This window comes from Sorex fumeus, unplaced genomic scaffold, assembly GCF_029834395.1.
Source record: "Sorex fumeus unplaced genomic scaffold, SorFum_2.1 ptg000044l, whole genome shotgun sequence".
Classification (NCBI taxonomy): Eukaryota; Metazoa; Chordata; class Mammalia; order Eulipotyphla; family Soricidae; genus Sorex; species Sorex fumeus.
In genome coordinates this window covers 66,298,291-66,323,348 of record NW_026606101.1, presented here as the reverse complement: position 1 = coordinate 66,323,348, position 25,058 = coordinate 66,298,291, and the positions used below count along the sequence as shown (strand labels likewise).

Genomic DNA, 25,058 nt, shown 5'->3' with positions numbered 1-25,058 from the left:
CAGTCAGGTTTAACCCCTGAGCATTGCCGGGTGTGAACCTCACCCCCACCTCAAGAAAAAAATAACTTTTGCCTACCATGAAGGTGCAAAGATGGACCTGTATTCTAGGAACACTGCAGATCTGGAATTTGTTATCAAGGTCTCAGATGAGCTTTTTCCCCCTTTCTGAGATTGCTGCAGGTGAGGGGTGTCAGGTCGCACCCAATGGTGCTCAGGGCTTACTCCTGGCTCTGTGCTCAGGGATTACTCCTGGCAGTGCTCTGGGGACCATATGTGCTGCCAAGGACTGAATCCAGGTCTTACCCTATTTCTTGAGCCCCTAGGATCAGTTTTGAATCAATCTGTGTTTCTAGTGTATAAAGTGAAACAGGATCTTTCCTGTTTTCTCTACAAAGATAGTTAATTACTCCGTCACCATTTACAGAACAGGTTTCCTTTCCCCAGTGGTATGGTCTCTTTCTTCACAGTCTACTACGTGGTTCTGTTGTGGGATGGTGGATATTTTGCGACTGCAGCTCTACAGTTCTGCTTCTTAGCCCTGGGCAATTTTTCTATCCTGGGGACATGTGGCAAGGAGGCAAACGGCTGTCAGGGGCCACACGGGACAGAAGGACAGGACAAGGTACTGGTACCAGCAAGTAGACAGTGGCAAGGATGCTGCTAAATTTCCTACAGGCAAATGACAGGGAATAGGCTGCTCTCCAGGGGTCAAGGGGAACCGAGCACATTGGGGTACAGAGGAGAGATGTAACTAAATACCCAAGCTACAGTCAACAATACTGCAAACACAAGATGCAAACTTCAACAACCAAACTTAAAAGCCTGCCTGTCAGGGCTGGAGAGCTAGCACAGCGGGTAGGGCATTTGCCTTGCACACGGCCAACCTGGGTTCAATTCCCAGCATCCCATATGGTCCCCTGAGCATCGCCAGGAGTAACTCCTGAGTGCAGAGCCAGGAGTAACCCCTGTGCATCGCCGGGTGTGACCCAAAAGGTCAAAAAAAAAAAAAAAGAGCCTGCCTGTCGAGGTGGCAGGACAGGGGTGGGGTAGGGGAGACCCTGGGAGCCCTGGTGGGGTAAAGAAGACACTAGTGGTGGGATTGGTGCTGAACTGTGTATAAAACCCAAATATAAATAACTTTGTGAATCATGGTGCTCTAATAAAATTTGGAAAAAAATTAAGAATATGCTGCATTAAAGAGCTGGTCGTGTAAAGTGAGGAATGTTCCTTTGTAAGTTAAGTCTTAAGGTCAGCTAATGTAAGCTTTCCCACTTCATTCTTTTTATAGTACTCAGTGGACTATTCTGCCTCCTTTGTATTACTAAATGAATTTTGGAACCTGTTCATTAATTCTACTAAAAGACTTCTTATGGTCTTGATAGAAACTTCCTGAAAATAATAGATCTACTCAGTATGCTATTAAACTAAATCTAAAATAATTTTAAAATATTATAAAGAACAGCACAGCGGGTAAGGTGTTTGCACTGCACCCGGCCAACCTGGGTTCGATTCTTCTGCCCCTCTCGGAGAGCCCGGCAAGCTACCGAGAGAATCTTGCCCACACGGCAAAGCCTGGCAAGCTCCCCATGACATATTCGATATGCCAAAAACGGTAACAACCATCAAGCCTCACAATTTGTTGTGAGACGTTACTGTTGTCCGCTCGAGCAAATCGATGAACAATGGGAGGACAGTGCTACAGTGCTATAATGAAAACTGAAAAAAAATAAAATAAAACTTGCTTTCTCCATGATCTATATTTTAGTTGCTCAGTAGTACATATAGCTTATACTATCACATCAAATAGTATAGTCAGGGAATATTTTCTTCATCTTGGAAAGCTCTTTTGGAGTAACACTGGTGTAGATTAAATTGAGTATTTCTTTGATCTGCTGGCCAATGAGTGAAACTTTTTGCTAAACGTTTCATTTTATTATTCCTTACTGTTGTAGGGAACAGCAGAACCTGCTAGTAACAGACAAGGAAGGAATGAAAAGGCCAATGAGAGGCATGAAACTTTACTTCAAAATGAAAAAGCAGCAACTGACTGAACATCCGTACGCCAAAGCACCAGCACGGAAGACTCAGTCAAGGGAGAAGGGACTCAAGGAACCACAGCGAAACCAAACGTGCAGGCTCTAGCCAGGGCTGAGGGAAGGCCGCGTGATTAAAACTTAGAGTATAGTGGGTAAGGCTCTTGCCTTGCACTCAGCTAACCCAGGTTTGATCCCAGCAACACATAGAGTCCCCAGAGCCCTGTCAGGGGAGATCCCTGAGCACAGGGCCAGGAGTTAGTTCTGAGCATCATTAGGCATGCCCCCAACCTTACCCCAGAAAAAAAATTCTCGCAGAAGCTAGAGCAATAGCACAGTGAATCGGGCGTTTGCCTTGCACGCAGCCAACCCGGGTTTGATTCCCAGCATCCCATATGGTTCCCCGTGCACTGCCAGGAGTGATTCCTGAGTGCATGAGCCGGGAGCAACCCCTGAGCATCACTGGGTGTGACCCAAAAAGCAAAAAAATAAAAATCCTTGCAAGGTAGATCCTATTTAGGATGAGCCAAAGCAGTTCCTTTAACCGCAGACTTCTGAAAGCAGCCTGCCCCTGGGCGCCCACCCTACAGCTGCACCTGCAGCTTGAAAGGGAGGATGAGACTGAGCAAACAAGGAAATGACATGATGCTCACACCAGGGGCTACGAGGGGGAGGAGTTGAGGGGGCAACCCCAGTCTTAGAGTCCAGAGAAATCACTACAGGAACAAAACACATTATCGAATGTGAATTTCGAACCTTAGATGTTTTCTCTAGACAATAAAACTGTGGAGTAAGCCTCTCCAAGCAGTTCTCCAGCAGAAGTATCCTAAAATAATCAGAATCTGTCAGAACCAACTCAATCCAAACTCTGACACAGAACAGCTCTCCATGACAAAATGAAAGCTCAACCGAGAGGAAGACAACGTCCCAGCAGGGGGAAAGGGGCAGTGTGGCTCAGCGGTGCCAAGCATGTGTGGGAGGACCCATCTGAGGGAGAGGCAAGTGGCGGAGACCCTGAGCCCCAGACCCACCCGCGGCTCCTGACCGCGCCCTCCTCTACCTGAAGCCACCTTGGGCTGGTTGCCAACAATTCCAACGGTCCGCCCGTTCATTCTTGCAAAACCAACAATGATGTTCTTGGCATAACTGGGCATGATCTCAAAAAAGTCTCGCTCGTCAACCACCTGCAGGGACACATTTGCTCCTGAGACCAAAATGATAAAGAACAAGGTACAAGCACGTAACGGAATCACAGGTGTCGACATTGCAGAATTCCAGGGCTGGACAGTGGCCACTGCGGACAGAGGTTCTGGCAGGAGGCCAGGTGGGGGCCACGCTGCCTCCCTGCGGCGCTGGGGAGAGCCTCCTGCGGGTAGGGCGGCACCAGCCAGCACAGTCTGGCTTGGAACTTGGCATTATGCCCACCCATGTTCCCCCACGTGGCTTGTGTGAAGACTCCAGGGCCAGCACTTGTCACCAGAACAAAACACAGTGACCACGGACACACTGGGTAAGCAGAAGAGAAGGGATGCTAGGGGGCAGGGCGGGGGGATGGCACTTACGGCGTGTATGATGTCCACCATGTCATAGGCTTTGGTAGACTCCAAAGGAACAATCGTGTCAAGCTCAGGAACCAGACGGTCACTTTGGAAAGAAAAAGACACAATCAACACCGGAAAAGAAGCCAGAAGCCAGAGACAGGGGGGTGGGGGAGAGTCCTCGTGTCCCTGCTGGACTAACGCAGGGGTCCTTCTATAAATCCCTTTGTTTCTTAATGGGGAAAAAAAAAAAAACATGAGATACAGAGTTTCAAAGCTGATCGTATGGCGTTTCGGTCATACAGTGTATAACGCCCTTTGCTGCCACTAATCAAACCAAATCTAAACCTGGGATCAACACCCCCCCACCCCCCGCTAAAATATCCTATGTGGAGCTAAAGAGATAGCATGCCGCTGACCTGGGTTCAATCCCTCATGCCCCATACAGTCCCCCAAGCCCCGCCAGGAGTGACCCCTGCTATGTTCTCAGGACCATCAGGTATATTAGAAGTATTATACCCGGGGCTGGAGCAATAGAACAGTGGGTAGGGCGTTTGCCTTGCACGCAGCGCACCTAGGTTCGATTCCCAGCATCCCATATGATCCTCCAAGCACCGCCAGGAGTAATTCCTGAGCGCAGAGCCAGGAGAAATCCCTGAGCATCGCTGGGTGTGACCCCAAAAAAAAAAAAAAAAAGGAGAAGAAGAAGAAGTATTACACCCATCAAGGCCCTTCCCTGGAAGGTCTCAATCTAACCTCCTGAGTCAAGAAAAATAAATTAGAACCTCAAAGTCAGCATTACGCTGAAGACACTTTTCAGTGCCCCAAATAGCTTAGATGCTCAGAAAGGAGGGGTGGGGGACTGGTGTGACTGCTGGGCCTGTGACCCCCCCCCAACCTTTCGTGAGTCCACGCAGTGATCATGTCCCCAGAGGCCAACAGTGGGTGCCGGGACACTGGTCTCCAGAGCATTCCAGACAGGACCCTTCGGTGGGAGGCCAGGTCCATCCCACAAGGAAGCATCAGAAAACAGCTTCCTGGGTGATCACATTCCAGTTCCCATAGGCAGGAGAAAGTCAAGCTAAGCCAGTGCTTTTCACTTTGGAAAGGAAACGAAAATGAGAAGAAAAGAAGCTGCGTCTGAGGAAACTGGAGACCCTCGGGCTCGCTCTGAGAGGCACATGTCAGTGGCAGCCCCCAGGGTAGGATGCAGCCTGCAACCCTGGCCACCGCAGGGGTGCCGAGCACATTACCTACAGCGCCTGCTGTCTGCACCAGGTCACATTCATTTCTTTTTTTTTTTTTTTTTTTTTTTTTTTTTTGGCTTTTTGGGTCATACCCAGTGATGCACAGGGATCACTCCTGGCTCTGCACTCAGGAATTACTCCTGGCAGTGCTCAGGGGACCGTACGGGATGCTGGGAATCGAACCAGGGTTGGCCGCGTGCAAGGCAAACACCCTACCCACTATGCTATCGCTCCAAACCCAGTCACATTCATTTCCTGTCAAGACCAAAAAACTGCCACCTCCAATTCTGGACAATTCAAGCCTCTCTTGGAAAAAGGAAAATACAAAAACACTTTTTTTTGTCCCTCGTAATTGCCAAGCTACTGATCAGAAATTAGAGGTCCAGAGAGATGGACAGCATGTAAAGCATTTGCCTAGCAAGCGGATGGCCCAGGCTTGACCCCCCAGCACCTATCTAAGGTTGTCCCGTGCCCGCCAAGAGGGATCCCTGAGAAAAAGGAGAAAGCCCTGAGTCCTGCCGGGTGTAGCCCCCAAACCCGAAGTCAAGTGGAAGGGTATAGTCCTGAAATCATCTTTGTTCCCTGCACCGGGACATGCCACCGTCCCAGGCACACGGGGAGCGTGAAGTCACACGAAGGGCCAGACCCCGTGGTCCTAGGGCAGCAGCGGTGCCCACCTGGGGTCGTGGCACTCGCGGACGGGAGCCGGGTCCTGGCTGCTGAGCGGAAGGTAGTTGAAGAACTCCCGGAGGTTGCACAGGGCATCGATGTCGTTCTCAAAAGCTCTGTGGGCCACGCCTGTGGAGATGGGAGAACACAAGGGATCAGAGCACCAGTCAGCCCGAACACGTGGCCTCACAGGGGTCAGCTCAGATGTCCCGCCCTCGGGATGCTCCGACCACGCAGCCTTCATCCTCTGTTCTCACGCGCCACTCCATGACGGGCACTTCCGTGCTCAGGTTCGCTCGGAGGTGCTGGCCTGGGGCGCTCTCTAGAACACGCCAGCCCCACGTCACTCTTGGCTTATCCAGGTAACCACTGACACTCTCGGCACTGCTGTCTGGCCTGACCCCAACCCAGAGCGTCAGTTCCAGCAGGGCAGGAGCCCCGGGCAGCCCTGCATGGAGAACGGCCCCCGTGTGCCCATCACCTCTCAGGAAAGTCAGACAAAATGCAAATACAAGTGCATGCCATGGTACTCAGCAATAGTACAGAGGGCGAGGGCAGAAGGGAGATGAGGGCTCTACCAAGGGGCCTTGCCAGTACCCTGAGCACAGAGCCAGGAGTAAGCCCTGAACAGCCAGGTGTGGGTTCCCCTCAAAAAAAAAATGGTGACAATTAAACAAGCAGCTTGCAATGCCTTAAAGACATTATGATGATGGACATCCGGCACTGCCTGGAAATCTTGTTTGGTTTGGTTTGGGGGCCACACCCAGTGGTGCTCAAGTGCCCAGTGACTCGGCACGCAGGAATCACTACCAGTGGTGCACGAGGCAGCCGCAACCACACAGCACAGCCTCTGCCATATAAACAGCCCAGCTTCACAACTTTACAGCGATCCCTAGAGATGCCATGGCAAAGAACTGCCCCCGTTCCCCAGCTCCTGGGGCACGCAGCTGCAGACACGGCACGTGACACCTCCGAACTCCACAACACGCTCAGCCCAGCAGGAGCACAGCAAGTGAGACGGGAACGTAACGCAGAAGCTCACTACGCTCAGGAAGCCAAAGCAGAGACAGAGAAGGCTCAGCCAGCAACAGACACACAGAAATCCTCAGACAAGGACTTTAATAACCCCACTGTGGGGCATAACAATTTTTTAATTTTCTTGTACTGAACTATTTTTCAGTAACTTCATTTGCCATTTTGCTGCATCAAGCAAATATAAAATCCACTATTTTGTGCCAGTCCAGAGGGCAGGGGAGTGGTGGAGGGAAGGTCACATGGGTGGTGGGATTGGTGTTAGAACACTGAGTACCTGAAACAACTGTATCACAAACAACTTTTAAACCACAGTGTTTAAGCAAAGTTAAAAATAAAGTAAAAATAAAGGAAGGAGGAAAAGAGTGAGTGGGCCTTGAAGCCTCCAACCTGACATGGTAGTGTGGGTCCTGGCACCACCGAGTTCCTCCTGGGTGACATTCTCGTTGGTGACAGACTTCACAACGTCAGGGCCGGTGATGAAGAGGTAAGAGGTATCCTGAGAGGAGAGAGTTTCAGAAGGGTCAACCTCGGGACACGAGGGCTGCAAGGAGCCTCTGCATTCCCATGGCCGCAGAGGCTGAGGAGAGAGTAACGCGTCTCAGGGGCTGGAGTGATACCACAGCAGGGAAGGCCTTGAGTGTGGCTGACCCCCGTCCAATCCCCAGAGCCATGCAGAGTCCTCCCAGCATTGCAAGGCACGATCCCTGAGCACAGGGCCAGGAGCAAGCCCTGAGCACTGTTGAGTGTTCCCCCACCCCCCAAAAGAAAGAGGAGCACGGTGTTAACTCAAATGGCTGACAAGCATGTTTGCACACAGGGGAGGCCCAGATTCAATCCTGGCACGGCACTGTCCCGAGCACCACTAGAGGAGAACCCCAGGCAGCAGCCAGGGGCAGAGCTGGGTGTGACCCAAACAAACAACCAAAGTGTTTCCTATTTACTTTCCCTCTATAGCTCTGCTCATACTGGATGATTAATTCCCACACACACCCCTTGGGTCTTGAGATTTCTCATTATTATTAAACATCCAGGTCTTCTTTGTTTTTGTTTGGGGGTCACATCCAGCAGTGCTCAAGGCTGACTCCTAGGTCTGTGGTCAGGGATCCCTCCTGAGGGTGTCCGGGAGGCCATGTGCAATGCCAGGGGTCAAGCTGGGCTTGGCTGCAGACAGGCCAAGTGCCTTAATCCCTGTCCTATCACTCTTTCAGACCCCAATACTAATTTTCACGTAGCAGAGGCTGGGGAGATGCTTCACAGGCACACAGGTCCCAGGCCCCATCCCTGGAACCACGGGACCTCCTGAGCACTGCCAGGTATGGCCCGGGCGCCCCAGCACCTCTGGGCCGGAACAACATCCCATCACTAGGCCCAAGCACTGAACCATCCAGCCCAAGTGACTGAGAATCACCTGCAGTCCCTAGCCAGCCCTTGGGAGCTCCACCCGCACAAAAAAAATAATAATAAATGAGGGATCAGGTTAAGGGTCATTTAATAAAACCATGCCTATAAATAAACTCAAGTAAGCTTCATTCCAAACAATTCCAAAAGATCATGTCAGGGCCCGGGGGTGTGGCTCAGGTGAGGACACACCTTCCTTGCAGGTACACGGCTGTGAATCTGGTACCCAGCACTGCCCCCTGAGCCAAGTAGAATCCCTGGTCCCACCAGGATGATCTCCACGTCACCAGCAAGTACCTTCCCCACACATGTGACCACAGGGAACCCCACAAATGAGCAAGCCCCACGATCAGTGTGAGTCCCGGACACCGCGAGTCAAATGTGAGGGCACCGTGGCCATGGCCAGTCCCCTCCCTCTTCGGGGAGGGAGGACAACAGTTTAAAACTCCATCAAGTGCAGAGCGGTAGGACAGCGGGTCGGACATTTGCTTTGCAAACGGCCGACCCAGGTTCATCCCGGCACCCATATGGTTCCCCTGAGCAGAGAGTCAGAATTCAGCCCAAGCTACACAGGGTGTGGACAAAATAAAAAATGAATAAATGGGCCAACGCGATAACACAGTGGGAAAGGCACGTCCTTGAATGTGGCTGACCCTCACTCTATCCCCAGCATCCAACACGACCCCCAAGCAATACCACATGTGATCCCTGAGCACAGAGTCAGGAGTTGTAACCCCTGAGCATCGCCCAGGGTGGCCCCCAAACAAGAAACAAAACCAAACCCGAAAGACCCCAAAATTATCAACTCCATGAAACTCCTGCCGCAAAGATAGGCGCCTCTCAAAACAAAGTTGAGGATCAGGTTTGGCCATTATTACTAAGTTCAGGGAGAGAATAAGATGGCAAACGGCCAAAGGAATCAAGGCGGGAAATGACAGAAACGGCCCGAAGTGATCGCTCGTCCCGGCACCGCGCTCGGCCCGGCCTGGGGAGCCCCACCCCTGAGCGTCTGCGGCGGGAGGGGTCCAGGGCCAGGACCAGAGGGACAGGGGGGCCACCAAGCTTCCTGGGAGGGCGGGGGCGGTGCTGAGTGCCACCTCGGGCTGCCAGCGAGTGGGGCCGGAACCCTCCACCCCTCTCGGCTCGGGCACACGGGGCTACACGCGGGGCCGAGAGGCACAGCACCTGGAGCACCGCGTGGGCAGCCGCGGCCAGGAGGGACAAAGTGGCTGTAACCCCAGGTCCGGCCTCCCGGGGCTGCTTCCCACTCCCCCTCCCCACGGGCTGCGCTGGCACAGGCCCGGGGGAGGAAAGCTGAGGCCACAGTGCCACCTACTGGGAGAGAGGCGCATAACGACACAGACGGCCAAGCGTGCAGCCGAGGCGCGCATCGAATACAGGACTGTCAGAGACACAGCGCCACAGAAGAGCACAGCAAATATGCAGGAAGGAAACGTGAGAACAGAATTTCAGGGGCCAGGGATGCAGTACAGTGGGTAGTGTGCCGGCCTTGCACAAGGCCAAACCAGGATCCTGCTCCAATACCCTGTGCTGTCCCCTGAGCCGGCCAGGAATGATCACGGAGTGCAGAGCCGGGAGTGAGCCCTGAGCGTCACCGTCTGAGGCCCCCCCAACAACAAACAACAACAAAAACCACAGAATTCTGAGATTTTAACAGAGAATTCAAAATATCTGTCATAAAGGAACTCAAACCGTAAGAAAACACAAGCAACTCCGTAGGCAAAAGGAGGAAACAGCAGAAAGCACTTCGCCAAGACACTGGGAATCGAAAAGCCAAAGGAAACAAACAATAAAAAGAAAATCGATCCTGAGTGGGAAGAATTCAACAAGTGGAAATTGACACCAAAAGTACAAGAAATAAAACAGATCTCATGGAAGAAAAAATTAATGAGATTGAAGATAGAAATCTAGAAGTATTCAAGTAGAAGAGAGGAGAGAGATTTAGAAAACAATGGGGAAAAAAGTGAAGAAGCTGTAAGAACTATCAGATATCACTAGGAAAGGACACAAGAATTATGGTGGACGGAATACTAGGAGCCAAAGAGCTAGAGAAGGGAGCAGAGGGGCCACCTGAAGAAATAACTGCTGCCCATTTCCCAAACACGGGAAAAGAACTGCACACTGCATGAATCAACAGCACGACCTTCTCCACGCAGAAACTGGCACCAAATAACACAGCAGTAAAACTGTTCCCCAAAATAGCCAAAGATCATAGACAACGAAAAGCAAAAACAGGGGCTGGAGCAAGAGTACAGCAGGTAGGGCACTTGCCTTGCACACAGCTGACTCAGGTTTGATCCCCAGCATTCCATATGGCGCCCTAAGAGCACTGCCAGGAGTGATCCCGAGCACAGAGCTAGGAGTAAGCCCTGAGCATCGCTGGGTGTGGTCCAAACCAAAAAAGACGACGAAAGGAAAGAAAGGGAGGGGAAGGAAACTTGAAGTTCTGCCTACAGAACTGAGTCTGCCTAACTGACGGGGAGAGACCAAAGGATCCTGGGGCAGTAGTGGGGGGATACTGGCACAACGATGGTAGACATGGTCCAAACCTGAAGCACGGACAACAGTCCTTCTGTAAAGCATGGTACCTCAACAATAAGAATTTTTTTTAAATTTTTATTGGAGGTAGTGGCGGGGTGATTTGATGTGGCCACACCTGCCGGTGCTCAGAAATGTCTGCCAACAGTGCTCAGGGAGCCATGGGGTTCAAGGCTCAAATGAGAGTTGGCTGCACGCAAGACAAATCCTAACTCCTGTACTATTTCTACACCAATAAAAAAATACTGTCAAAATTCAAAGACAAGGATAACATGGTAAAGTCTGCTAGGCAAGAAAAAGTATACAAGTTCTCAGTGATTTTTTTTTCCAGCCAAATTCTAAAGACCAGGAGAGCAGAATAACATTCAAAATACTAAAAGATGTAAACTATCAGTCAAGAATAAACTACCCTGGGACTGGAGCGATAGCACAGCGGGTAGGGCGTTTGCCTTGCATGCGGCCGACCCGGGTTTGATTCCCAGCATCCCATATGGTCCTCTGAGCACCGCCAGGAGTAATTCTTGAGTGAAGAGCCAAGAGTAACCCCTGTGCATTGCCAGGTGTGACCCAAAAAGAAAAAAAAAAAACGGATAAACTACACTGCAAAACTCTCATTCTTGGGGCTGGAGCAATAGCACAGCAGGTAGGGCGTTTGCCTTGCACACGGCCGACCTGGGTTCGATTCCCAGCATCCCATATGGTCCCTCGAGCACCACCAGGAGTGATTCCTGAGTGCAGAGCCAGGAGTAACACCTGAGCATCGCCGGTGTGATCCACAAAAAAAAAAAAAAAAAAAAACCCTCTCCTTCATGGATGAAGGAGAAATCCCAGCTTCCCAAGCCTAACAAACAAAAGCTTATGTTCAACACCACCAGATCTGTTTGACAAGTGTTGAGAAAAGTTTGACTACATGTCAAGGGGGGAAAAAAAGTCCTTAATAAATTGAGTCAGGGCCAGAGCAAGAGTACAGTGGGTAGGGCACTTGCCTTGCATGTAGCCGATACAGGTTCAATCCTCTGTATTCTATATTATTCCCCCAGGAAATGCTACCAGAAGTGATTCCTGAGTGGAGAGCTAGGAGCCACCCCTGAGCATCGCCAGGTGTGCCCCCCCCCCAAAAAAACGAACGAATTAAAAAAAAAAAAAACTTGAGTCAGGTGATAATGACAGAATCAGAAGGCTGCGACTGTCTCAGAATAAGGTGTAAAACAGTCAATTACAGCATGAAGTTAAAGGGAAAGGACAATTAAAAATAACTACAGCATCCTCACATGATAAGAGAGGACCATTTGAGAAAATTTTTTTAAAAAGTTAAAGGAGAGGACAAATAGGAGGAACTACATAGACAAATGAAGACCAGATGGGGCCAGAGAGACAGTACAGCACTAATCATTGGCCTTGCATGCAGCTGACCTGAGTTTCATCCCCAGCACCACATACGTTCCCCCAAGCCCTGACAGAGCCAGGAGTAAGCCCTGAGCACCTCCAGGTAGACCAAAACCAAAAAAAAAAAAAACTAGCTCCAAAATATATTGTCTTAGAACTGGGAAGATAGTCCGAGTAGTACAAACCCTTTGCAAGACCAACTACGATTTCCCTCATACCACATGACTCAGCCAAGTACTGAGGTATAATCCTAATAAACCCCCTCATAAACAATGAGTGCGCCTGCCTATTTTTTTGTTTTGGGGCATCATCCAGTTCTGCACTCGGGAATTACTCCTGGTGGTGCACAGGGGGCCATAGGAGAGGCCGGGGATCAAACCCAGGTCAACCACACGCAAAGCAAACAAACGCCTTATCCCAAAATCAAAACAAAAAAGTAAATTAAACAAGAAAAAGTATTCATAAGATTCAACACCCACACATAACTCTCAATTGAAAATGAGCATATTGGGGCGAGAGTAGTGTGCTTGCCCTGCCATTGGTTGACACAGGTTTGATCCCCAGCATCCCACCTGGTCCCCTGAGCACCGCCAGGGGTAATTCCTGAGTGCAGAGTAACCCCTGAGCATTGCCAGGTGTGACTCTCTCCAAAAAAAAGATATAAAGAAAAGAAAAATAGAAAAAGGGCATATTTCAGTACCACTCTGTTTTGATTACCACAGTTTATTAGTAGCACTTAAAATTGGGGAAAGAGATGGTGACTCAGAAAGCTCCCCACCAGAAACCTATGTTATAAACCATCTGACTTCGATTAAAAGAAACAACTTCCCAATAAAGCAAGTCACAGAAAACCTTTTCAGGAGAAATATTTCTTGCTGGCGCAGTGGTCAGGGCCTCCCAAGCAATGCTCAGGGGACCCAGACGTCCCTCCCCAAAATACAAAGCCTGAACTCACACCAACAGAGCCACACCCAGTGGTACCAGGCTGGGGGTGGGGGGAGCTACAGTGCAGAGGACCAAAAAGAAGGTCCATGTGGCAGGTGGCACGTTTGCCTTGCACACGGTCAACCTGGGTTCAATTCCTGGCAGCCTCAATAGTCCCCTGAGCATCGCCAGGAGTGATTCCTGAGTGCAGAGCCAGGAGGAGTAAGCCCTGAGCACTGCCAGGTATGACACTCCCCACCCCCCCCAAAAAAGGTCCAGGCACACACTCCAGCCCCCTAAGGTATTTCTCTAGTCCCAAGAAACCTTTTTTTGGAAGGAGGCGGGGGGATGACCACATCCAGCAGTGCTCAGGACTGCCTCCAGTCTCTGAGCTCAGGGATCACTTCTGGTGAGTCGAGGGGACGCGTAGGGGATGCTGGGACGGGACCCCCACTGGCCTCATGCCAGGCACACACCCTACCAGCTGCGTGATCATTCCAGCCCCCAAAGAAACTTTTGCACCAGGACTCAAGAAACTGTCTAGACGGAGGACAGGATCCTTTAATTACTGGAGAAGCTGCAATTCACCTGAACAAGTGAAATCCCCCAGAATGAACCGCACAGACAAGGGCTGTTACTGAACTCCCCCCACACGGTTCGTCTCCAGCCAAACCATCTCTCCCTGCGGCCTCTCACAATGCTGGGAGCCAGTGACAAAGCAGATAAAAACCCCAGATCTAGGTCAGGAGCCGTTTTCACTGCAGGGCAGGCCCCGGAGCAGGAAACACAAGCCGTTGGTCCTTACCTTTACCATGAACGTGAAATCCGTGAGGGCCGGGGAGTACACAGCGCCCCCAGCACACGGGCCCATGATCAGGGAGATCTGGGGGACAACTCCGGACGCCATGACATTCCTCTGCGCGAAGAGAAAGCCGAAGGCTGCTGGTTAAAGAGCCACTCTAGGCAATGTTTGCAGAGAAATCAAGTTAACAATAAAATCGCATTTGGCCTCCTGGTACTAATCTCGGCTACTCTTGGGTGTTAGTCTCCTATTTTGTTACTTTATGTTCCCCAGATGAATGCAATCTTTCTATGTCTGTCCCTCTCTTTCTGACTCATTTCGCTTAGCATGATACTTTCCATGTAGTACCACTTGTATGTGAATTTCAGTACTTCATTTTTTCTAATAGCTACATAGTACTCCATTGTGTAGATGTACCAAAGTTTCCTTAACCAGTGGTCTGTTCTCCTCGGGCACTCAGGTTTTTTCCAGATTCTGGCTATTGTAAAGAGTGCTGCAATGAACAAACAACTGCAGATGTCACAGAGGCAGGGGGGGCAGGGAATGGGGAGTGGGAGGGATACTGGGATAAGTGGTGGTGAAGAATGGGCACTGGTGGAGGGATGGGTACTCAATCATTGTCTAACTGAAACCCAAGCACAAAAATTTGTAAGTCTACAACTGTACCGCATGTTGTTTCACTAATACAATTTTTTTTTAAAAATTGCATTTGGCTTTACAGTGACAAAAATTCTATCCTGGAGGCAAAGGACCTAGTCAGTAATTTCTTTTAGAATTATGTGTGCCATTCCACCCTAGAACAGGTCATCAGTCCCTCCCACCAAGCAGAGGTTCCCCAAAACCTCCACCACCGGGAGGACTGGTCAATTGCTGAAATCTTGGGGGGCAGGGGAAGGGGGAAAGGGGGGAAGGACAGTTAGGATAGAGAAGGGACCAGTATCACTGTGGACAAGAACTGAGTGTCAAAACTAGGTAAAGGGATATATATGAAAACCGTTCAGTAAACTGCAAATCATAAAGCCCAAGGGAGAGGTGGGGGGAAGGAGGAGAGAGAGTGAGGGGGGGGGGAGAGAGAGAGAGAGAGAGAGAGAGAGAGAGAGAAAGTGCCTGTCATAGAGGCAGAGGGGGAGGGGAGAGGGGGAAGGGATACTGGGGACGTCGGTGGTGGGAAACGTGCACTGGTGAAGGGATGAGTGTTGGAACATTGTATAACTGAAACCCAATCGTGAACAACTTTGTAACCGTGAATCTCACTGTGACTCAATAAAAATAAATAAATAAATAAACCTCCACCAAGACACGTGCTAATGGAAAATCCCACCAAACTCAACCCCGTTCCAAAGAGGCCCAGCACCCGTCTGAACAAAGCTGGGCGGAAGGACGAATAGAAAGTTTACAGGACGGGTACGTACCCTGGAGCTCTGACTTCACCCCTGCACAGAGGTGGGTGCCCCTCACCCACCCCTGCACAAAAGGGTCCCAGCAGTTACAAGGCAACACTCAGAGGTGGGCGCCAACTCATTCGAGTCTTCAACGCCTGGGCACACGGAACGAGGGGGAGGTGCTGTGGGTCTTACTCTCCACTGTCTACCAACTTCCTCACCAGAAAGATGTCGGCGTAGCCTGCCAAGGACTCCACGCCCTCCTGGATCCGGGCGCCCCCGGAGTCATTCAGCCCGATCACCGGAGCCCCCACAGTCATGGCTTGGTCCATGATCTGAAAGGGCAGAGAAAGGCTTTGTGAAAGGCCTGAGCCTGCTGTGAAAACATCACACGGCACCTTGGTGTTTTCTCTGGAAAACGCTTAGCGCGAGCTTTTCACACAGGCCTCAGTCTCGATGGCTCCGGTGCCCCTGATGTTTTGTCTTCCGAGAAAGCAGGGCTGCAGGAAGCCCCCGCACAAGCGACAGACAAAACATTCCCCAGCAGCGGGGAGAAGCCTGCTCACGGGAACACACCACAGCTGCCAGGTCTGTGAGCAGCTGGGTTTGTTTCTACTCTAGACCTGCTAGCAGACATGCTGACCAAGCATTTTCGTGAAATGTTAATTTATTAATTAACATGACGCCTGGTCCAGGCTTGTTTTACTTCTAATGGGAGATTTTCCTTTCTTTTCTTTCCTTTTCTTTTTTTTCTTTTTGGGTCACACCTGGCAATGCTAGAGGTTACTCCTGGCTCTGCACTCAGGAATTGCTCCTGCCAGAGATTGAACATGGGTCTGCAGCGAGCAGGGCAAACACCCTACCTGAGGTACTATCCTCCCGGCGCCCTAACGAAAGATTTTCTTCTTGATGAGTTAGCAGGGGACGGACTGGTGGACGACATCCCTAATAACGCTTGAGATTTACAAAACCTTTCATTCCCATTATATTACTTATATCACCACTAGCGACAGTGAAATAAGAAAACTGAGAAATGTGTGGGGAGTGACGTGAGCCAGGAAGAAAACTTGGCCATAGAGGGCCGGCCTCACACGAGGTCCTGGGTCAGTCCGGAACCACACGACGAAATAGTGACTGGGCTAGGTCTGAGGCGTGCCCTGGGACAGGGCCACGTCTAGAATCCCGGTGTATTACACAAGTAGAACCCATCACAGAGAAACGAAGCCTGGCCATGCTGACTAAAGAGTCAGCCCCACCTTTAAATTCATGATCCCCCAAACAGCTTCTACATTTTAAAAAAATTATTATACAACTGTGATTTACAAAGCTACTGATAGGTTTTAGGCACATAATATTTCTTTTGTTTTGCTTCTTGGCTTTTTGGATCACACCCAGCAATAAGCTCAGGGGTTACTCCTGGCTCTGCGCTCAGGAATTACTGCTGGCAGTGTTCAGGGGACCAGATGGGATGTCAAGGATCAAACCCAGGTCAGTCACGTGCAAGGCAAATGCCCTACCCACTGTACTATCACTCCAGCCACAGGCTTAATATTTTTTATCCATTTTACCTATTTTATCTATGTAAAAAGTGCAAGTCCAGGGGCCAGGGAGGTAGCACAGGGGTCCATACTTGGGACCCCAACACCACATGGCCTCAAGCACTGTCAGTTACATCCCTGGGGGCTCCGAGCGCCATGGGCAGGCCCTTGTAGCCCCGGCACTGCAAGCCTGAATAGCACCAGATCCTTGAGCTTGTCACTAGACCTCACACCAAGCTGCCCAAGTACCACAGAGCGTGGCCCACAGGTCCCCGGGACACTGCCTGGGCGCCCCCTCAACTCCCCAAAGAAGAAAGTGAAAGTCCAGAACTGGAGCCATGGTCCAGTGGGCAGGACACTTGCCTAGCATGCAGCCAACCCAGGTTCAATCTCTGGCACCACATATGGTCCCCTGAGCCTGAAGGAGTGATCCCTGAGCACAGAGCTGGGAGTCAGCTCAGGGAACCGGCAGATGTGGCCCGAAAGACAAAACCAACCAAAAAAACCAAAACAAGCAAAAAAGTGAATGTCCACGCTTGCCCCACTCGCCAGAGGGACCCATGGGACACTATCTCCTCACTGCTGTGAGTGACCAGATAATGTCCCTTCCGGTCAGCACCATGGCCTGTCTCTGCCTCACCCGCATCCCAGCCCTGTCTCCTGCCACAATCCCCAGGACACACAGTGCAGAGCCTGAAAGCACTGATTTTTAACATTAAACACTTACTTTACAGATCTTTTGAGCATGTGCTCCGGAAAGACTGCCTCCAAACACTGTAAAATCCTGAAGGGAAAATAAATTAATCAACAAACAAAAATAGTGACTAGACAGAGATGAAGATCCAGTAGGCAGAGGAAGTTAAAAAAAAATAAAATAACCCAACAGTTTCAAAGGACATTCAGGAACTTTTAGGGGTAAATAATTAGCCAAGTATGTTATTATTTATTATACAAATACAAGCTGTAAATTATTCCATAGACTAGTGAATAACGTATCTTAAAAGAGAGTTCATAGACTGTCAAGATCAAAGGACCAAGTCTTTGATCTACAAAAGTGATCTGTAGCTGAGGAAAGGAAAGCTCTGACTGCAGTCAACCATAAAATCAGAGGGGCTGGGGAGACAGTAGAGCAGGTAGGGTGCTTGCCTTGCATGTGGCAGACCCAGGCAGCATCCAATAAGGTCCCTAGAGCTCTGCCAGGAGTAATCCCTGAGTGCAAGGCCAGGAGAAACCCCGGAGCATCACCAGGTGTGGTCCCAAAACAAAACAAAAATATCTAAAATCGAATTCTACGTATGTCAAGCCTTTCTATTAGACATTTGCTGTTTTGACAAGAAGGGAGGTGACCGGTGAACCAGCCCTCATTGCTTCCTCCAGTGGGGGCTTCATTCCTTCATTCCTTCATTCATTCTGAGGCACGCTCACTTTCCTAAAGCCCCCTCAAAAAAGACAATGGGAGGAGCTGGAGTGATAGGACAGCAGGTAGGGCATTTGCCTTGCACTCAGTCGACCCGGGTTCAATTCCCAACATCCCATATGATCCCCCCAGCACCACCAGGAGTAATTCCTGAGTGCATGAGCCAGGAGTAACCCCTGTGCAAAGCCGGGTGTGACCCAAAAAGCAAAATAATAATAATAATAATAATAATGACAATGGGAAACAATAGCAAGATTCAGCTCATGAGGACAAAAAAGAGGAAACAAAAGAGGAATGGAAAAAAATCTGAAGGGACTGGGCTGGAGCAATAGTACAACGAGGAGGGCATTTGCCTTGCTTGCAGCTGACATGGGTTCGATCCTCGGCATCCCATATAGTCCCCTTGAGCACCGCCAAGAATAGTTTCTGAGTGCAAAGCCAGGAGTGACCCCTGAGCATCGCCAGGTATGACACCCACCGCCCCAAAAAAAAAAGTCAAAAAAAAAATCTGAAGGGACCTGAACATCCAAGAAGAATATCTGACTTGGAAAAAAAACAAAGCCTCTGAGGGGGAGAGGGCAGGCAAAGGGGTGCGGGGAGTCCACGTCACAGGCTGGGATGCAGGCAACTGCATTAAAATTAAAATTAAAATCCTTCTTACAGATTTTGTTCCTGGCTCTGCCATCAAGGAAAGCTCAGCCAACTGGAGTTAGGAAATACCTGACTGAAGATATACACCAATCTTCCGTTGATCCGGCCCCGGCCAGTGACCACACTGTCTCCAGGAAACTAGCAGGAAATTCAAAAAATAAATAAAGGTTAAAAAACACAAACTCTTCTTTAGGTAAATTTGATGACCACAGCACAATTAAACACCACCTCACCATCAGTTCCCCAGAAAATACCCAACCACATTCCTTAAAATTCAGTAAAGGAGATGAAGGGGCTGGAGCTATAGCATAGCGGGTAGGGCATTTGCCTTACAAGCGGCCGACCTGGGTTCGATTCCCAGCATCCCATATGGTCCCCCGAGCACCGCCAGGAGTAATTCCTGAGTGCAGAGCCAGGAGTAACCCCAAAATCAAAAAAAAAAAAAGAAGGTGAAGGAATCTCCCCTTCTCGACTCAGCCCCACAAGAGAGAGCAAGCACTAGGATAGGACCACGTGACCCTTCCTAAAAGAACTGTCACAAAGAGATCCCTTACAGTCACAATTACCAAATGTTCACCAGAAAAAGACAGGATATGTGTCAACTTCAAAGCCACACCCCCATCCCAAACTTTAAGTACATCCAGCTTCTGTTTGGAATACTGCAATCACTGTATCAGCCCACACGATTCAAAAAGCGCCAGCTGATTCTGTGCCAAGTGTGCAAATCCCTGGTCTCTAACAGCACACCTACAGACCTGAGAAAATAGAGTTCAGTAACTTCTGAGTACCCAGGGAGAATACTCAAATGAAGTAAGTTTAAATGACCAGCTTCAAGCACTCCAAGCCACCCCTCTCAGAAACCCCGTGCAGAAACGTTGTTCAATCTCTGGCACCACAAAAAATAAAAAAGATCTCTAAAGCAGGACCAGGGTGGTAACTTAAAGGGCAGGAATGCATATCAGGCATGCATAGGGCTCAGGTTTGATCCCCAGAACCTCACTGTATGGCCAACACCTCCAGGTATAGTCCTGGCAGCCACCACCACTGCGAGGGAGGACCCCCAAAACAAGAACCTCCAGCAAAAGAAGGAACTGGGTGCAGAAGTATGGCTCAAAGGGGTGGGGCATTTGCCTTACAAGCGGCCGACCTGGGTTCGATTCCCAGCATCCCATATGGTCCCCCGAGCACCGCCAGGAGTAATTCCTGAGTGCAGAGCCAGGAGTAACCCCAAAATCAAAAAAAAAAAAGAAGGTGAAGGAATCTCCCCTTCTCGACTCAGCCCCACAAGAATCCTGGCATGCAGGAGGCCCGGGCTTGCTCCCCAACACCACAGGCTCCCCAAGTACCACTAAGCAAGGCCCCGCAAAAGAGCCACATTCACTGTTGCCACATCACAACCTGCCATCTCTCTCTCACCTCTCTCTCTCACTCTTTCTTTCTCTCTTCCCCTCTCTCTCCCCCCCCCCCCTTTCAATCTCTCATTTTTCAAGATAAAACTATTTTACAGGAGGCCGGAGCCTATACCAGGTGGGACATTTGCTTACGTGCAGCTGATGTGGGTTCCATCTCCAGCACCCCAAATGGTCCCGAGCCCCCCAAGTGATTCCTGAGTACAGAGTCAGGAGTAAGCCTGGTGTGGCCAATAAAAAATAAAAAAACAAAACCAAAATATATACACAGAATAGGGGCTGGAGCGATAGCACAGCGGGGGGGGCGTTTGCCTTGCACGCAGCCAACCCGGGTTCGATACCCAGCATTCCATATGGTCCCCCTGAGCACCGCCAGGAGTGATTCCTGAGTGCATTAGCCAGGAGTGACCCCTGTGCATCGCCGTGTGTGACCCAAAAAAGAAAAGAAAAAAAATATATATATATATATACATATACAGAATAAAAATAAAGCTATTTACAAAAGAGATGGGGTGGGAGGGTGGGTACAAACGTCCCCAGAGCCTAAACTGGCAAGAAGACAACCGACAGAGGTACTCTTTCTTCCCTCCAATTGTTCGATACTCGTAAGAACTCTGATCCAAGCCAGAGCCTCGGGAACTAGAGCAGAGTCAGCACACAAGGTCCACTCCCATCCCTTCGGCAGAAAAAAGGAAAATGGGGGTGGAGGGGGTGGGATCTGGAGACCATGGGAGCATCATCCCAGAGGCACTCCTATAACTCGAGAGTCGCGAGCTTGAGACTGTGTTAATGAAAGAGGAACCAAGGCCTTCTATTAGCCTGCAGGGGAGACCAGCAGAACCACACTGGGAGCAGCCTGGACCTCCACCTGCCTCTGAGAACACGTACTTTATTCTTGTCAGCAGCCATTCCAAAATCCGCACACCTGTGTTCCACAAACATGTCGCTCTCCACAAAACTTCCAGGGTCTAGTAAGAGACTGATCCGCTCTCTGGCTGTTAGTTTTCCCTAAAATGAAAGGAAGGAAGAAGGAAAAAAAAAATGATGTCATCACAAAGTTGGCAAGCCTGCCATGATTATGGGAGGGCTAGGCCGCCTTTTGACCCTCACTCCCTTAAAAGCCTCCACTGCCAGCCAGGTTTACCAGTAAACTCCAGCCAATAAAGCAGAGGGGAGGCTGGGATTAAGGTATCACTGTATCACTGTCATCCTGTTGTTCACTGATTTACTCAAACGGCACCAGTAACGTCCCCAATTCGTCCCAGCCCTGAGATTTTAGCAGCCTCTCCTTACTCGTTTTTCCCAACACTGCCACATTAAAGGCTCTTTCAGGGTCAGGGGAATGAGACCCGTTATTGTTACTGTTTTTGGCATAACCAAATATGCCACAGGGAGCTTGCCGGGCTCTGCCATGCAGGCAGGATACACTCAGTAATTTGCTGGGCTCTCCAAGAGGTGTGTGTGTGTGTGTGTGTGTGTGTGTGTGTGTGTGTGTGTATATATATACACACATATATTTCCCTCTATGATTTGTTGCCTACTGTCTGAACCCCATCAAATATAGTGTGGTAATTGTGGAAAATGGGCAGGGAGTGTCTTATGGTATGTCCAGGAATATGTTCACTCATATGTAAGGCTTGGCCCAAGCATGTGGAAAGTGGCCTGGAGTGTGTCGGCGGTTGGGTATTGGAGGTCGGCTTCCGGGGCTGGGTCTCTTGGGGCGGGGAAGGCTCTCACCTGCCCCCCTCTGGGGCACCCCGAGTGAAAACAGCCTGGCACTTAGTCCCAGTGATTAAGGTACAGAAAGAAAAGTCAAGAGAAAGCAGGGGTAAGGTGGGCTCGACCCTGAGCAAGATAAGCTGCCCCACAACATTTCCTGGAGACCTAAGGAGCAGCAGAAAGAATGAAGAAGGGCCAGCCATGTGGCTGGGGTGCACGGGTTCGATCCCCCCCACCAGGCCCCCAACATCTTGAAGTTTAGCCCCTAAGCACCACTGGGCATGACAGGCCACTGAGCACTGCCCAGAGGGAGCTCCTCCTCACACTCCTCACAAATAAGAGAAAAATGGAGACAGGTGAGGTGGGAAGGCAGGTGCTGATGCAACACCCTAGAATCAAAGGCGTCTTCTAGGGGCTGGAGCGATAGCACAGCAGGTAGGGTGTTTGCCTTGCACTCAGTCGACCCGGGTTCGATTCCCAGCATCCCATAAGTTCCCCCGAGCACCACCAGAAGTAATTCCTGAGTGCATGAGCCAGGAGTAACCCCTGTGCATCACCTGGTGTGACCCAAAAAAGGAAAAAAAAAAACATAAACATAAGAAACAAAAAGGCGTCTTCTAGGTGAGCACAGAGGCTCACCTCACAGGGGCCAGCCCCATGCACTCTGAGGAATCCTCATTGGTCTCCTGCCTCTTCCACAGGCTTCCCCAAAGATTCCACACTGAAACCCCATCCTGCCAGGGATCCAGAGACCAGCCCAGAGCAAGGAGGGGCTGAGCAAGAGTCAATCTGTTTAGGACGCAGAGAGCTAAGGAGCTCATGCAAGAAAAGAACATACGCAACCCTGCTTCTCGCCGGAGGTCACACCGGCACACTCGGCCCACTGAGAGGCTCCGCTCCTTGAGATCCCCAAAATACCTTAGCCCACTATGCCATTCAGGAATCGCCCCCCAAAACAAAGCTTCAAATTAGGTCATTTGAAAACACATACTTTCCTTTATGAAAGTGGTAATTTGACAACACAGAACAGTTACAAATCCAGATATAAACATTCCAACTTTTGGGGGGGTTCTGCATTCAGAAACCACTCCTTGGGGCTGGAGCAATAGAACAGCAGGTAGGGTTTTTGCCTTCTGTGCTGCAAACCCAGGTTTGATTCCCAGCATCCCACATGATACCCGATCACCACTAGGAGTAATTCCTGAGTGCAGAGCCAGGAATAACCCCTGAGCATTGCCGGATGTGACCCAAAAAGAAAAAAAATACCATTTCTTGATGGCTCAGGGGACCATATTGGATGCTGAGGATTGAACCCAAGTTGGTCACATGCAAGGCAAGAGCCCTACCCTTTGTACTATCTCTGCCGACCCTCCATATATCTTTTGACCTAATAATTTCATTTCTGGAAATATATCCTATGGAATTAGTTCGCCCCCTCAAAAAAGGGGGTGGTTTGTAAGGGTAGAGGATGGGGGAATTAGGTTGTTAACCTCCTAAAATCAGCTTTTGTGGAGAAAAAAACCAAACTTCTGGAGTCTGCCTCTCAACCCAGTAGGATCTGTCCCAGGACGGGGCGGACTGATGATTCAAGAATTGAGCAACGGGCCCCAACAGAAAGAGCAGGGGAGCAATAACAGGCTTTTCTGGGGGTTGATGGAAAGTTTCCTTCACCTCAGAGTCAAGATGAGGGTGAGAAATTGCAAAAGGAGGGGCACTCTGGCAACCACCCCATATCAAATTTACACTTCGTTCTCAAACTGGAACTGCCACCTTCAGGCTCCCCAAATGGGAATTTACAGCACTGCATCAATTAAGACAAGTGCTGGCTGAACCACCTCACTGAAGTCCCCCTTTGGGTCTTGAAGTCCCCGTTCAGCGACAACCGGCACTGCCCCACTCCCAAGTGTTTTGACCTCAGGATCCTTGCCTGTAAAAGTATTTCACTTCTGCGCCTTCTGTGCTGGTCTAACTCCTGCAGCACGTTGGTCCAGACTCGCAGCTGTCAGAGACCAACTCAGCCGGCCAGGTTCAAGTCCCTGAGCACGGCCGGGCCTCAGTTTCTCCAGCTGCCATTGTCACCACATAACCCGGGTGGTGGGTGGCTGATCCCAGTCTCCCAGAGGACTAGTCGCCCAAGGTCACTGCCCTGCCCCTGAGCACCCTGTCCTGTACAGCTGCGTGGGTTGAACTCCCAAGGGATCCGGCTGGCATTCCGAAGGCTGAGCGCCCCTCAACTCCCCAACCCAAGCACACGGGGCCCACAGCCTGCTCCCCCCCGCCCATCTGCGTAGACTTTCCCACCACCCTCGGGTTCCAGCGGACACAGGCGCGGACACAGGCACCAGCAGCAGCAGCGCAGCTGCCTTTGGAAACCGGGTCCCGGGCACTGTCTCGAGTCGACAGACAATCGAATGGAACCCTGTGATTTGGGACGGGAAGAAGCAGCCGAGTCCTGGAGATGAGGTCCAAAAGTTGCCTGCTCTGGTTTGGACGGTGCGCCGGCTGCGGCCAGGCCCGGCTAACTTTTCCCAGGGCAAGTTGAGGGAGCAGCAGGCGCCGGGGTGCCTCGGCCTCCGCCTCCGCACTGGGAGCCAAGAGGCGAGAGCGTCTCAAGGTGAACGCGGGCCCCGCCCCTCCGGGCCTCGCGCCGATTGGCTGCGCGGCTCGGGCGCGGCGGGCAGGCGCGCCCTGATAGGCCGAGGCGGCGAAGAGGGGCGGCCCGCAGGACCCCCATCCACGCTCCGCGAAGCTGGCTGGTCGGGAGCCCGGGGCCCTCGGCCGACCCCTCTCGGCGCCTCCGCCGGTCCCCGCGCCCGGCGGGACTCACCCGCTTGTGCTGGGCATCGATGCGGTGCTGGCCGCCTCCCAGCAGCGCGGCGCGGCGCTTGCTCTCGATGCGCTCGTTCACCGACACCGGCTGGCTGCACAGGCTCCGCGCGCCGACGCCCAGCCTCGCCGCCGCCGCCAGCGCGCGCAGGACGGCCGCCATGTCTGCTGAGCCCGCGCGCTCCCCCTCCAATCCCTCCAGGTCTCCCGGGACTTCCGTGCGGCCGCGTGGGCTCGCGCCGACTGCGCCTGCGCGCCGCCCGCCGCCGCCGAGCCACCGCCGAGCCCGGGGGCGGGTAGGGGAGGGCTGCGGCGCTAGGGCAGCGCGCCGGGTGCCTGCCTGGCCGCACGAACCAGAGTCCTTGCACTCCTCTGTCTACTAAGCCCTCCAGTTTTGGGTTTTGCTCGTTTGTTTTAGTCTTTTTGCGTCACACCCGGTGATGCTCAGGGCTTACTCCTGGCCCGGCACTCGGAAATTCCTCCTGGCCCTCCTTAGGGGACCCTATGGGGTGCCGGGGATGGAGT

At 51.1% G+C, this 25,058-nt stretch overlaps 1 protein-coding gene across 2 annotated transcripts in view; it reads right to left on the bottom strand.

Annotated features, from left to right (window-relative positions):
• The window catches only part of PCCB (propionyl-CoA carboxylase subunit beta), a 28,927-nt gene extending 4,151 nt beyond the window's left edge, over positions 1 to 24,776 (bottom strand). The window contains exons 1-10 of one of the 2 annotated variants that reach the window (XM_056121615.1): positions 24,535 to 24,776; positions 20,877 to 20,996; positions 18,649 to 18,717; positions 17,239 to 17,295; positions 15,195 to 15,308; positions 13,595 to 13,705; positions 6,910 to 7,018; positions 5,496 to 5,616; positions 3,596 to 3,677; positions 3,094 to 3,217 (exon numbers count right to left, since the gene is read on the bottom strand). In XM_056121615.1, coding sequence (XP_055977590.1) covers positions 3,094 to 3,217; positions 3,596 to 3,677; positions 5,496 to 5,616; positions 6,910 to 7,018; positions 13,595 to 13,705; positions 15,195 to 15,308; positions 17,239 to 17,295; positions 18,649 to 18,717; positions 20,877 to 20,996; positions 24,535 to 24,696 — 1,069 coding nt within the window. In that variant the 5' untranslated portion in view covers positions 24,697 to 24,776. The remainder of the gene's footprint in view (positions 1 to 3,093; positions 3,218 to 3,595; positions 3,678 to 5,495; positions 5,617 to 6,909; positions 7,019 to 13,594; positions 13,706 to 15,194; positions 15,309 to 17,238; positions 17,296 to 18,648; positions 18,718 to 20,876; positions 20,997 to 24,534) is intronic. The other variant, XM_056121614.1, reaches the window with a different exon arrangement.
• Positions 24,777 to 25,058: the final 282 nt, after the last annotated feature.